The sequence below is a fragment of the Phasianus colchicus genome, chromosome 2, assembly GCF_987193195.1.
Source record: "Phasianus colchicus chromosome 2, bPhaCol1.hap1.1, whole genome shotgun sequence".
NCBI classification, from domain to species: Eukaryota; Metazoa; Chordata; class Aves; order Galliformes; family Phasianidae; genus Phasianus; species Phasianus colchicus.
The window spans coordinates 15,290,798-15,303,497 of record NC_143437.1 but is presented as its reverse complement, the minus strand read 5'-3'; the positions used below and the strand labels follow the sequence as shown (position 1 = coordinate 15,303,497).

The 12,700-nt window shown below is 53.4% G+C and overlaps 1 protein-coding gene across 1 annotated transcript; it reads right to left on the bottom strand.

The window, feature by feature from the left end:
- Positions 1-859: 859 nt before the first annotated feature.
- Positions 860-6,324, bottom strand: OVOL2 (ovo like zinc finger 2). The gene is made up of 4 exons (XM_031597643.2): positions 6,170-6,324; positions 5,591-5,778; positions 3,864-4,053; positions 860-1,170 (listed from the first exon to the last, which is right to left on the bottom strand). The coding sequence occupies exons 1-4, from the start codon at positions 6,267-6,269 to the stop codon at positions 860-862; spliced, it is 789 nt and encodes a 262-aa protein (XP_031453503.2). The 5' UTR covers positions 6,270-6,324.
- Positions 6,325-12,700: the final 6,376 nt, after the last annotated feature.

Below are 12,700 nucleotides of genomic sequence, written 5' to 3'. Positions count from 1 at the left end.
GTGCACGCACACACCATAAAATACACACAAAGTTACACTTCATCATGACAGAAAATACATATCTTTCAATTGTTAAAATGATTTCTTTGGGTTTCTGGCTTGATATTGATTTCCATTAAAAGGATGTGGTAAGAATCCCCGAGTGAGCACGAGGAGTCCAGAAAAGTCAGAGTTAAGGTTACACTTATATCTAAATAGGATGAAATGATTTCACAGCTTGAAGTCCCTAGAATGCAAGTCTCTGTCCTGGAAGGGAAAATTTGGGAGGGAAAAAGCTCTGCTTTGTTTTAAATAAAGTTTCAGCTCATCTTGGATAACGGTTCTGCAAATTGTTCATTTACTGCACAGGGGGCAGAGTTAAGGTTATTTGCACATTTAAACTTAAGTACCAAAATCACGTACTGTTTGTAAGCCAATTTTAATTAACTTTGCACATCAGAACAGTGTACTAGGAGCCGCTCTTACATGGCCCCTTTCACCCAAGCCCCTCAAAAGTAATTTTGGCAGGAGGTAACTGTTACTGTCTTGAAGAAATGTGCTGGGGAAAGGTGAGCTTGTTTGTCAGCACCATTCAGATGTGTAGAAGAGCTGAAATGGCAGTCAGGTTACCTGAATGCCAGGGTCAGTAAATAACTCCATCTTAGGGTTAGGGTTTCCATTTTTTTGACCAGATAAAGTCTGGTGTTTGTATGATTTGTGGGAATATTTCTTTCAAGTTGAGGTTCTACCAATATCAAGAGAGTCCCGTTAACAAAAAATATCCCTTTTCTTTCAGGGATTTATTTAGGTTTTTTAAAAAAATAACATATGTAGTCCTCCATGTAAACTTCATTCCTGCAGACCATTGTAATCCACTGCGTCACTCATCTTTGTCATCATCTTTGGAGTTCCTCTGCAGGACAGGGCTCAGTTTGTTTTGCAAGACCGCTGCGAGTTTTTTTGAGGTTTTTTTCAGGAAAGCACTGCTGGGGTGGACGCTGCTGACATGCAGGTACAGGTCCTCCTGCGTGGGGCCGGTGTAGCCACAATCCTCGCACACGTACAGTTTGTCTCGCCTCTGTTTGTAGGCATATTGCTGCTGCACTCCGTGAATCTTCTTGAGGTGGGATTCCAGGGAACACCGCTGGGTAAATGCTTTGTTGCAAACCTCACATTTGTAAGGACGAATTCCTACAACGCCAAAAAAGGGTCATTATTGTTCTAGTTTATATTTATTATAGCCAATAAATCGTCTGAAAGCAAGGCTGTCTTCCTAGATAGCAAGCAAACACCTAGCACTAAGTAGCTGCTAGACCAAGAAACTGTGAATAGAACATTTTACTTTTAGGCCAAAATCTTCACCAGTTGTTTGATACATTTAGGATCTTATAAAAGTTTTGAGGAGATTGAAGCAGGAGCTGAAGCTGAACTGGTGCCCATCACAGCTTTGGACCTAAGGAAGAAACAGTTATCTACTCTTGCAACACTTACCCCTTTAAAGACCTGACATAAAATTTTAGTTCTGTGATTAGCTAGAGCTTTTGGTTTTAGCTAACTGCTCATTTTGGTGCTTGTAGTGAATGAAATCTTGTGTCTTGGTAAGTAATTTTCCTCTTTCAGTAACTCTTCAGTGGATGGCTGCCAAACATGGATGTACAGAGATCACAGCACTTCCAATGAGCAAGAGTGTTTTCATAAGATACAGTATTAATTATTGTGATTACAGGCTTGGGTTCTACAAAATAGTGTACTGAGATGAAAAAATGTGTCTGAGTCTCTGGAGGAGGAAAAACACAAGTGGCTTGTGATTTGAATGCCTGAATACTTTCATTATAAAAGGCAGAGAAGAGTATCCACTTTATCACCAATCAACTCTGATTTAACAACAATAGCTCCTCAGTGCTCAGTGGATGAACACCTGGGAGTTTATCAACATTTGAAAAACCCAAACATGGTCGTGATTTTTCTTACTACAGAGTAGCTCAGTACTAAGGCCAGCCTTAAAGCTGATACAGCATGCTATCCCAAGCCCACTCTGATGAAAGTATATATCAGTGAGCAATAGGCAAGGAACAGTGAAGAGCAAAGCTGCCACGTTCCTATAGATGGTTTTAAATTAGTCATTGAACTGTGTTAAGTTTGCCATTTACTTGCTGGAAACTTTTTACCAGAAATCCAAACTAATTGGGAGTTTCAGTCAGAAGCATCTTGATTGCATTTTTGCAAGTCTTGGGCAAGGAGTTTATTCCAAAGTGTTAGAACTAGCAAACCTGAAGTGTTTATTTCCTAACACCTATTGCTACGAGACTGCACCAATGACTTCAGTTATACTGAACTGCAGTTGGAGAGAAACTCCATATCTTCCTCAGAATTCACAAACAGAAAACACATCCGTTACAAATAGCATTTTGGGCGTGGTTTTATGCTCACCCAGCATCAGCGTGGGTCTGCACTTAAGGCAGCTGACCAGGGTCTGTGCTTCTCCATTACTTTTGAATCATTTGACAATTTCATTTTACTGTGCATGTGAGTTACTTTTTAACATTCAACTCTGTATGTGCCATGCACCTGGGTTGGCACATTTGGCTTTCCTACTGTTACATCTGGCTGCAAGCAATTTCCACTGGAACACCAAAATTTGGGAAAGCAAACCCTAGAGGAAAAAGCACAGCCTGTGCTCAGCCTGGATTTATGCTGGAGAGGAGAAATGGTAACACTGGATTTCTCCGATTAAATTTGGGGTCAGTTTTAACTGTAAGTCACCCGATCTGGACGGTAGTGTTTCAATTCTGTTCAGTACAGATCCTTCTTCCTCCACAATCTTACAAAATCAGTTCAATCCTGACTGTTGAGTTCAACTGTCCCAGCCACAGCATAGACGCTTATGGCTTCTGGTCAGAGACCTTGCTCTAAGCAAAGTGAGTTTCTGAATCCCAAAGAAGAGGACATGGGTAGAAAACACCACCTCTTCCTGAAGCATTGGCTCTGCCCTTCAGGCACAGCCCATTGGTCTCAGCTAGAAGATTTCCTGGCCACTTGGCAAACCCAAACTAGCCCAAAACACTGGCCCTGGCCAATGTTCTCTCATCAAAACGGGCAGCATTGTTTTCGTGAGATCTACTGATAAGGAACAGATCCTGTCTACCAACAGACTTGTGCTGCTAGCCATGCACCTGCTTAATTCTGCCTAATCCTATATGCCAAAGAAAAGGGCATTGCAGAGCAGTCCTGGAGGGAGAAGCAAATACAGAAAGGTGGAACACGCCTGGGAGAGGCAGAGACTGCATCTCCTGGGTGCCCAATGGTGGGGATGAAAAGGCTCCTGGTGCGAGCAGCCTGGCTTGCTGGAGTGCCCTGCATGGTGGAGGTGGGCTTGATGTGTGTTTGAGCCATTGCTTTCACTTAACAACGAAAAAAAGAAGAAGAAGAAGGAGGAAAGGAAAGGAAAGCAAAAGAGCAGCCTTCTCCCTGCTCCAGGTTAGCAAAAGGCTCTGAAATGCTTTGCTTCCTCCTGAATGCAGCTGGGCCCCAGCCCCGATGTTTGAATGGCTGCAGCCTTGGAACTCCCAGTTGGCTCAAGCTCCATTCTGCAGCAGAAGCCGTGCGCGTTGCTTGCTGGGCTCAGGAGGCACCAAATGCATCGCAATGGTCTCCCAAAAGAATCCAGAAGCACAGCATACACCACTGTACCTCCTCCAAATGCCAAAATTGACCCCCACGTGCCCCGTTTCTACAGAAAAGCCTGTGGCGGTGCAACGCGATGGAAGAAACTGCTTCTCGTTTCCTCTAGAGGGCAAAACGCCTTCACTCAGCGCCCGCGCAGCTCCCACCCCGCCTGTTACCCTCAGCCCGTCCTTCTCGCACCCATCCCGCCGCCGTCTCACCGGTGTGGGTCCGGACGTGGCGTTTCAGATCAAAGGTGTCGTTGAAGCCCTTCCCGCAGAAGGTGCACAGGTGCCTCTTCACCTGGCTGTGGCACTTGACGTGCCGGTTCAGCATGCGCTGCAGGCGGAAGCCCTTGCCGCACAGCTCGCAGGAGTGCACGGCAGCGTCGGTGCAGGTGCCCGTGGTGAACTGGGAACGGGAGAGACCGGGTGAGTGGATTGCGGGCATGGCAAAGACCGAACGGAACCAAGAGCGAAAGGGGAGGGCTGGCTCGTCGTGGCACCGAGGGACGTGGCTTAGCGGGCGAGGTGGTGGTGGGTTGAGGGCTGGACTTGATGATCTTAGTGGTCTTTCCTAACCTTAACGATTCTGTGACGTGCCGGGACACGGCACAGCGTCCCATTCAGAGTAGCTCCCATGCGCTGACGTCTCCCTGCAAACATCGCAATTTCCCACCGAAGCGCCCGGGGTTAGCGGTGTTTCTGCCCACAGAGGTGATGCGGTGAGACAAAGCCAGGCTGTGCTGACTCAGCGGAGCCTACAACAATGGCCCTGATCTCCTGTCAGTCCCCCTTGCTCGTTAATTCATTTGAGGGTGTCATTACAGGTTAATCGTCTTTCTACTATTAAAATTGTTGTGCCAGCTCCACAACCCAACCTGACGGAGGGAGACACGGATGATTCAGCTCTGAGAAAGAGCATTCCTCACGAGGAAGGTTTCTATGCAAATGCCCGGCCATTATTTTAATTATGCTCAGCGCAGCTGCCGCCAGCCCTTCCAGCCAGCAGCACCGCACGCACACGCTGTCAGCGCTCAGGGGCTCCCGGCAAGTTTCTGTGGCATCTGCAGAAAACCCAGCGCTGCAGAAACAGAGCTGAGCACAGAGATGTTCCCGTGGACTGGGCTATTTTGCTATTCGTGCAGGTTACGTTGTAAGACATGAGCTCAAGTCAAAGCGAGAGGAACAGTTCGGGGTTTCTGTGAAATAGCATTTGGGGTTTCTATGAAACAAGAGGGGCAGCGGAGGGGAAAGTGTGTGCTGGCAACAGGTGGGGCTCCCCCTCATCCTAGCTGTACATAAAGGGAGAAAAAACAACGTGATGGCTGAACCGCGCCAGCCCCACCACTGACTGTGGGAATGTTTACAGCCCCGTCCGCAGAGCAGTGCTCAGCGCTTAACGAGGTGAGAACCGGTCCCTGGGTAACGCAGCTCCGCCCCAGCACGGGGGTGGCCAGGGTGCTCCTGGATGGACAGCGCTCAGCACAGCGCATCCCATTGCATCCTGCATCCCACTATGTCCTCTATCCCATATTCTGCATCCCTCCATACGGACTATCCCACCGCACCCTGCATCCTCCCCGTGCCCTACATCCCACCAGCTCTCTTGAGACTGAAAGCACAGCCTCGCCTCGCCGGCTCTGCCCACGGGACCGAGCCTATCATCGCTCGCGCCTGCAGCAGCGAAGCTAAATGGGAGATAAGCGCTTCCTTCTCTCCGAGCCGCAGGTCCGCTCCAAGGTGCGGACGACGGCCCGGGTCAGGGCCCGTCTCTCGGTAAGCCGAGAAGGCAGTGGGGCGACCCACGCAGCGCCCCGTGTCCGCACCCTGAGCGGGGCTCTGCGGGAGGCCCCGTGCCGAGGAGCGGGGCCCACCCGTGCGGAACCGGAGCCAGGAGCGGCGCGGCGGGGCAGGGCTCGGGAAGGCAAAGTGCGCGGGGCCGTTACCTTGATTTTCGACCTGACGGCGGGGCGCCTGACGGCCAGGTCCAGCAGCATCCCCCCGGGCGCGCCCAGCTCCGCGGGGGCCGCCTGCGGCGTTGGAGGGTCTCCGACCTCGGGGTCCCGCGTCCCGCTGCTGCCGCTGCTCTCCAAGCTGCAGCTGTCTTCGTAGCCCGGGGCGCAGCCGAGGCCGCCTACGGCGAGTGGGGATGGGGAGACAAATGGAGCGGGCCGGGGGCGGCCGGCAGCGCTGAACCCGCGGGCGAGCCCTCGGGTTGAGGGGGTGGGGGAGGTTCTCTCCGCGATCGGAAACTCAAACAACGAACGGTCCCAAAGTTCAAACGGGCGCAGCTCCGCCGCCTTCCCGTTATACCCAGGGCAAGGGCAGGCGGCGGGGAGGAGGAGGAGGAGGAGTAGGGAAGAGGGGGCCGTGAGGACACCCCCGGCCTTTCCCTCCCCCCGCCGCCCACCTCCCCCGCCGCCCTCCCCACCCGCGGTGTCCCGGCGGTGAAACGGGGCCGCCCTCCTCCGTTATTTGGGGTCCCGCGGCCCCGAGGGGCTCAGAGCGGAGCGGCGGATCCTTACCTGGGATGTAGGTGTCGGCGCGTTCGTCGTCGGGCAGCCCAGCCCAGCTGCGCACGGCGGGCTGCGGGCTGCGCCGCTTCACCAGGAAGGCTCTGGGCATGGCGAGGGCGGGGGGCGCGGCGCGGCGCGGAGCTGAGCAGTGTGGCACACGCGGATCGGTGCGGCGCACACGGAGCGCTGCCGGGGCCGGGCCGGCCGCAGCCCGGCGGGGCGCAACGCTGCCGTGCGCGGGGCGCGGGACCGCACGCACCGGGGCAGAGCCGCCCGAGGAGCGGGGAGGGGAAGGGGAGGGGTAGCTGGAAAGGGTGGGGGGGCGGAGGGGGGGGGAAAGTTTCATAAGGTGGAATAGAAAAATGCACCAGGAAACTTGGGAAGGAGCATGCGTGCTGCAAACATAACGGTGTCAACAAGTCTGCTTACCTGTCCGACCGGTTGGAGCAGCTGAGCTTTGTTCCAGCCCTTCCTAAGGCATGAATGTTTGCAAAAGAATTTAACGTCTGAAAATTAAGAAAGAAAAAAAAAAAAAAAAAGCTCACGAGGAGTCGGGGGGAACCGCTCTCCGCTGCCCTCCCGTAGCCCGGAGCGGCGGTGCCCCCGGCCCCGTATGCGGGGCTGCTCGGGGCGGTGCGGGGCAGAGCGTGCAAAGCGGGCTGTGCGGGGCAGCCGTGCCCTCGGGGCGGCAGCGGGCAGGAGAGCGGCTCTCGGCGTTACTCAGCTTCACCACCGGCTTTCCTTCTGCGAGCGAGAAGGAAACAACAACAAAAGATGGAAAAGCTTTATTCTGTTTTATTCGTTTATTTAAAGTAAAAAACGTGTCAAGGCCTCCGACTTTTCACTTCTCGGCCCCCCCTCTCCTTTTTTTTTTTTTAATTGTCTCTTGTCCTCTCTCCTCTTCCCGAAGTGGAAACGAAACAAAAGAAGAGAGGATGGGTTGGGGGGGAAGGAAGCAAAAGAAACAGAAGAAAACCCACAAAACAGCGCTGAAGAGCCTCCGAGCGCAGCAAAGCCCCGCGCGTGGCGTGTCCTTGAGCACCGAACAGCGTTCTGGGTGCTCCCTGCCCTGCGCCTGGCACCGCGCAGTCCTTCCTCCCCGCACATCCCCACGGCACTGCCCTGTGCCAAGGGGCCTCCGAGCATCGCTCTCCTTCAAGGTTGCCGTGTTCCTCCCTAAGCAAAACGCCACAGAGAGATGACTGGGGGGGGAGGGGGGGAAGGGGAATTGGCGGGGGAGGGGGGTCGGGGTGGGTTTGCTCCTGATTCCACCAGGGTAAGAATTTGGTGTCGAGAGCCAATCCTGGAGGTTCTGGAAAGGACGTGCCTCCAAATGAAACATCCAAATTGAAGATCTGTGTTTAACTCATGTCCCCAGTGCTGCCATCTGGGATGAGGAGCACCAGTGCAGGGCTGTTGGTGACTTTGTCCTACTCATGTGGGACTGAAGCCCCTGGTGGGCTAAGGATTGAGCAAAGCCGCCCACCAGGCACCCAGCTGGGAGCTGCTTTTCGGGATGGTTCAGTCTGGATGAGACTCAGGGGAGACCTTATTGCTCCCTACAGCTGCCTGACAGGAGGTTGTGGCCAGGTGGGGGTTGGCCTCCGCTCCCAGGTATCAGTGATAGAACGAGAGGTGATGGCCTTCAGTTGCACCAGAGGAGGTTCAGATTGGATATTAGGAAATATTTATTCTCTGAAAGAGTGATCGAGCACAAGCAGAGGATGCCCAGGCAGGTGTTGGAGTCACCATCCCTGGAGGTGCTCAAGAAATGTGGAGATGTCGCACTGAAGGACGTGGTTAGTGGTGGTGATGAGCTGACTGTCAGACTTGATGATCTTAGTAATCTTTTCTAACCTGAACAATTCTGTGATTCTGTGGTTTGGTAGGAGTGAGGCAGGAGAGCATCACCACCAGTCCTCACAGCCTCCATTGCTGGGAGCACCCAGAAGAAAGAGCTGAGAAGTCCTCTCCAAGGAGTTGCTCTTGAGGGACAGCGCCTGGCTTTGCTCTCCTCATTGCCACCATCACCTCCCAGCCACCCAGGGCAGCTCAGCACACAGGGACAGCACACCTCCCAGTGGAGGTGGAACCCAGGGTGCCCCAGGGCACCTCAGCAATACCATGCTGAGGAACGCTCTTCCTTTCCTTCTCTTTAAGGCTAAGTGATTTCTCTGTTATGTCTGAGATTTTGCTCCAGGTCAGGATAAAACTACATGGGTTTTAATTGATTTTTGCAAGGCTTTCAACTTGAGGTTTCTTTTATTTTAACCACTCCTTGTCTTTTAAGCCAAAAGAGGCAACAAATGTCATTAATCACAGCACTCCTGCACCAAGAGTTCTCTGGGACTGCTTCATCATGCTCTCACCTTTTTCAAACCCTGCTTTGAGGTTCCCACTCAGTAAGGTACAGGAGAACATACTCAGCTCCCATTGGGTGTTCCACACCAGGTATGCACTCACTCACATGGCTGAATCAGGAATTATAATTATGGTCAGCTCCGTAGCCCTAATGAGTGGCCAGGGTGCAGTGTGTCCAGCATTGATGGTCTTGCAGCTTCTGGCAAGGCAAGAGGACCAGGGCAGCATGGTGGTGATGGACTAGCTTCTTCATGCTGTTATTCAACCCAGAGGAGCCTGGGGAGCAGGCTCACAGCATAGCCCCACAAACACCATTGTAGGGAAATGCATGTGGTGCCATAAGCAGTACCCTGGGGCTGTGCCTCCCCCAGCAAAGCAGCCCATGGATGTGGCACCAGGCAGCCGCCGTCCTTCCCCATTGGCATTGGAGAAAAGCTGTGCACAGCCCGAGCACTGTAACTGCTTAACAAATAGCAGTGCTAACAAGACTGCGTGGTACCAACCTTTCTGTGGGACCTTGCTTAATTTTCAGCCTTAGCTGGGTGTGGAAGAAAATCCGGTACATCATATTAACATTTTGGGTGTAAATCAAATTAAATGTACAAAATGCCCCGTAGGGTCAAAGCACAATGGGACCCACCCTTACATATTTGACTACTAAAATGGGCTTCATTTGACTCAAATCATTTGGGAATGAGAAGGGAGAGATGGGATCAAACATTGCACAGCAGCCATGAGATGCTGTCGCAATCACATCCCTCCCGCACGCAGCCCTGCATGGGGATGGGCCCATGTCCCTGGCGGAAGCCTGCCCTCACTGCCAGCCCCGTGCTGGTCCATATAATGCCAAAAGGAAGTGGGAAAGACAAGGTCAAGAGTGGAGGCCTGGGTCTGGAGAGTAAGGTGAGGGACTGAGTTGGAGGGGGCAGAGAGGAAAGGAGTGGAGGGAGAAATACATGGGAAAGGAAGTAAATGAGTGTAAGCAAAGGCATTTGTCTGCTGTTAAGGGAGTGGCGAGGGTGCAGGTCTATCTGCAGACAGAAGGTTTGAGCGTGGCCATCACCATGCCACCTAGAAATAGAGACACCAGCCTGAGCAGATGAGCTCCACGCCAGTGATGCACAGTGCTTTCTGGTGATTTCTTTAGATTTTGATCCAAACGGGCTGGATGGAGAATGTGTGGATGCGACATGTCACCCAAAGCACAGGTGGTCCTCTGTTTGGGCGCAGGAGATGTGAGCAGCACCAGCAGCTGTGATGTCCCCAGCAGCATCCTGCTCACAGGGATGGCCCAGCTGCCAGGCAGCACCGCTCCCAGACCACATTGTCACATCTGCCCCAGTTAGGTGTGCCACACACTCAGGAGGAGGCCACAGCATTTCCCCAGCCAGGAGAGCGATCTGCTCACCTTGGCTGAGCCATGAAGGAGGGCAGCAGTGGGTGCCAGCCAGGAGAATGTGGCTCAAGGCCTGCAGCAGGCCTGGCTCTGTGTGCTTCCAAGCACCCTGCCGTGCTTCCAAGCGCCCCGCCGCGCTGACTCACTGGCTCCCAGCCTCCCACAGCCCCTGCCACTCCCAGCATCTCCCTGTCTTTCCGCACCGATCTGTCCGCTCCTCTCCCAGCTCAGTGCTGTCTCCCTGCCACCCACTCGCCGTGGCTGTGCTCCCTCAGGCACCCAGAGCAGCCGCAGCCGCTCCCAGTGTCGCCTCCAAGTGCCCCCGGAGCAGTGTGCGTGTGGCTGCCAAGCGTCACACAGCCATGAGCTCCTCACACACGCATGCTAAAGAGAGAAAACCACTCCTGTTCATGTTCCCACCATGCTTGGGCGAGGATTCACCACGAGCATAGCTTTCATCAGACACCAGAGAACCCACCAAGGTGTCAGGAGATGGTTGCCTGCTCCGTAGACAGGACATCCATCTATATGGCTTCTCAGGTGGGGTATTGTCTCTTCTCTCCTCTTGCTTGGTACAGGGCCTTGCTGGTTTGATCACAGGAACAGTGCTGGTGGCCTTTGGGTGGTCCCCTTGGGCACAGAGGTGCCAGTACCCATGAGGACAAAGAGCTGAGTGCTTCTGCTGAAGGGGCAGCTCAAGGCAGGGTAGCACATGGAAACCTTGTACTCCTTATTTCCTTTCAAGCACAACGCTTTCCCTCATCACATCCTGCTCAGCTCTCCACACCACCACAGTTCTGTTTCTCTGTGTCTCTGCTTGGATGGTGCATGCTGCAGCGAAGTGACCCATGTGAACGCCAGGAAATATCCCCCAAAAGCCACATTTTCCCTGCATTGCTTGCCTGAAGCTCTCCCCAAGAAGGCTGCTGCCAGTGGAAGAAGGCTGGGGTATGACCTAGCCAACCCCTTCCTAAAAATAATGAGCCCCACTTCCTGCAGCTGGCACAGCTGATAACGGGGCAGGCACCAGGCTGCGCTCCCTGCTGACCGCATCTAACATCCCCCTCCAGCTCAGGGAGAAAATCCCCATCCCTTAAGGACAAATGGCATCTCTGGGGCTCGGGGGATACTTCCTCATTCCTGCAGGACGACTGGCTGTAATAAAACCCATTGTATGCATATGGGCCTGTCACACTTCTTTACCATTTCAAATGGGTGGGAGTTGACCTTTGGGAGTGGGCAGCTGGGCGGTGGGTGCCATTCCCTTCACAAGCGGGTAGACACAAAGGAGCAACAGGGAGAGATGAGGATGAAATGGAGAGAGAAATAACTGTCTTGGGCTGGGCTCAGGTGCTCAGGAAACATCCAGAGGTGTTTGCAGTAGTGGAAAGAAAAGAGGTTGTCTGAGAACCACAGATCTCCACTGCGTGGTCTCCCCCAGCTGGGCCAGGGGCTGTTGGGGTGCCTGATCCCCAGGTCAGGGCCAGAACCTTCCCTCTCCTGAGGCACAGCATCTCTTCCAACACGCCTAGAGCTGTTCCCCATCAGCACGGGCACCCGCTACCTGAAAATGGCCCCAGCTGCCGCTCCCAGCAGGGCTGCTCTCAGCCAGGGCTCAGGGAAACCAGGGTCACCTTTGCCCTCTCTCCAGCTGCCCACTTAAGACAGTTTGTTTGGGTGGCCCCAAACAGCTCCACAGCCCCAGCAGCCATCCCTGTCCTCAGGGAACCGCAGAGCTGGGGATGCCTCAGAGGGGGACGGGATCTTTTTCCAGCAGGGCCACCTTTGTCATGCAAGCTCTGGAGTGATTCCTTTCAGAATTACTTTGCCAACGTTTTTCTTTCTTTCTTTTCTTTTCTTCCTTTTTTTTTTTTTTTTTTTTTTTTTTCCTTTTTGCACAAGGGTTTTATTACCAATACCTTTTATAACGTTTACCAGACCAAAAATAAAAAATAGTAAAAAAAAAAAAAAAAAACAAAAAACCAAACACGCCTTTTGGCATCCCTGCCCATAGCAGCCTCCCAGCAGCGCTGCCTGCCTCGCTCCATCTGTGGACAAGGGTCTGTGAAATTGCCACCAATATAATTATAAAGAGCTGTTTTCACATCCTCCTCCTGCCGCCTCGCTGCTAGACTTTGGCCTCGACCTGCATTTCACCCGCCCTTCCCCACACCGCCAGGAGCTGGGGGGAGCTCCCTATCCAGACACCCACTCCAGCACCCCAAAGCCCCCTGACACTGCGATCAGTGGGGTAGGGAGCAGGCGAGCCGTACCCTGGGCAAAGCAGGGAGACACGTCGGCCCAGCCCATGCCACGGGTTACCTGGGGCGCAGCAGGGCTTGCTGGCCAACCTGTAACCGAGCACCGGTGGCTGTAAATCCGGCAGCGCTCACAGCAGCGCCTGCCCTGCCTGCCCTCCCTGCGAAGGAGGAAACACGCAGGCAAATTAAAATCAGAAGTAACTGTTTTACAGAGAGCCCTGCGAAGGGAAAGGGAGGTTTGGAAGAGCGCTGCTTTCTGCTGCAATCGAGAGAGTGGGCTGCTTTCTGCCCGGGTGTTCTCTTTTTTCTCATCATTCAGATCTTAGCGGCGTCAGACTGTGGGATGAGCAGCCCAACCTATCCACGCTGCTGTGGGAGGGGTGCAGGGGCTCTGGAACCCCCTCACGGACACTCTGGTAGCATTCACTTCATTGGTGCCTGGCGGAAAGTAAAACCAGCCCACGTTCTGCACACGTTCGTCTGTTTGGAGAGGAGCTCACCCAGCTGAAATAACACACTTTC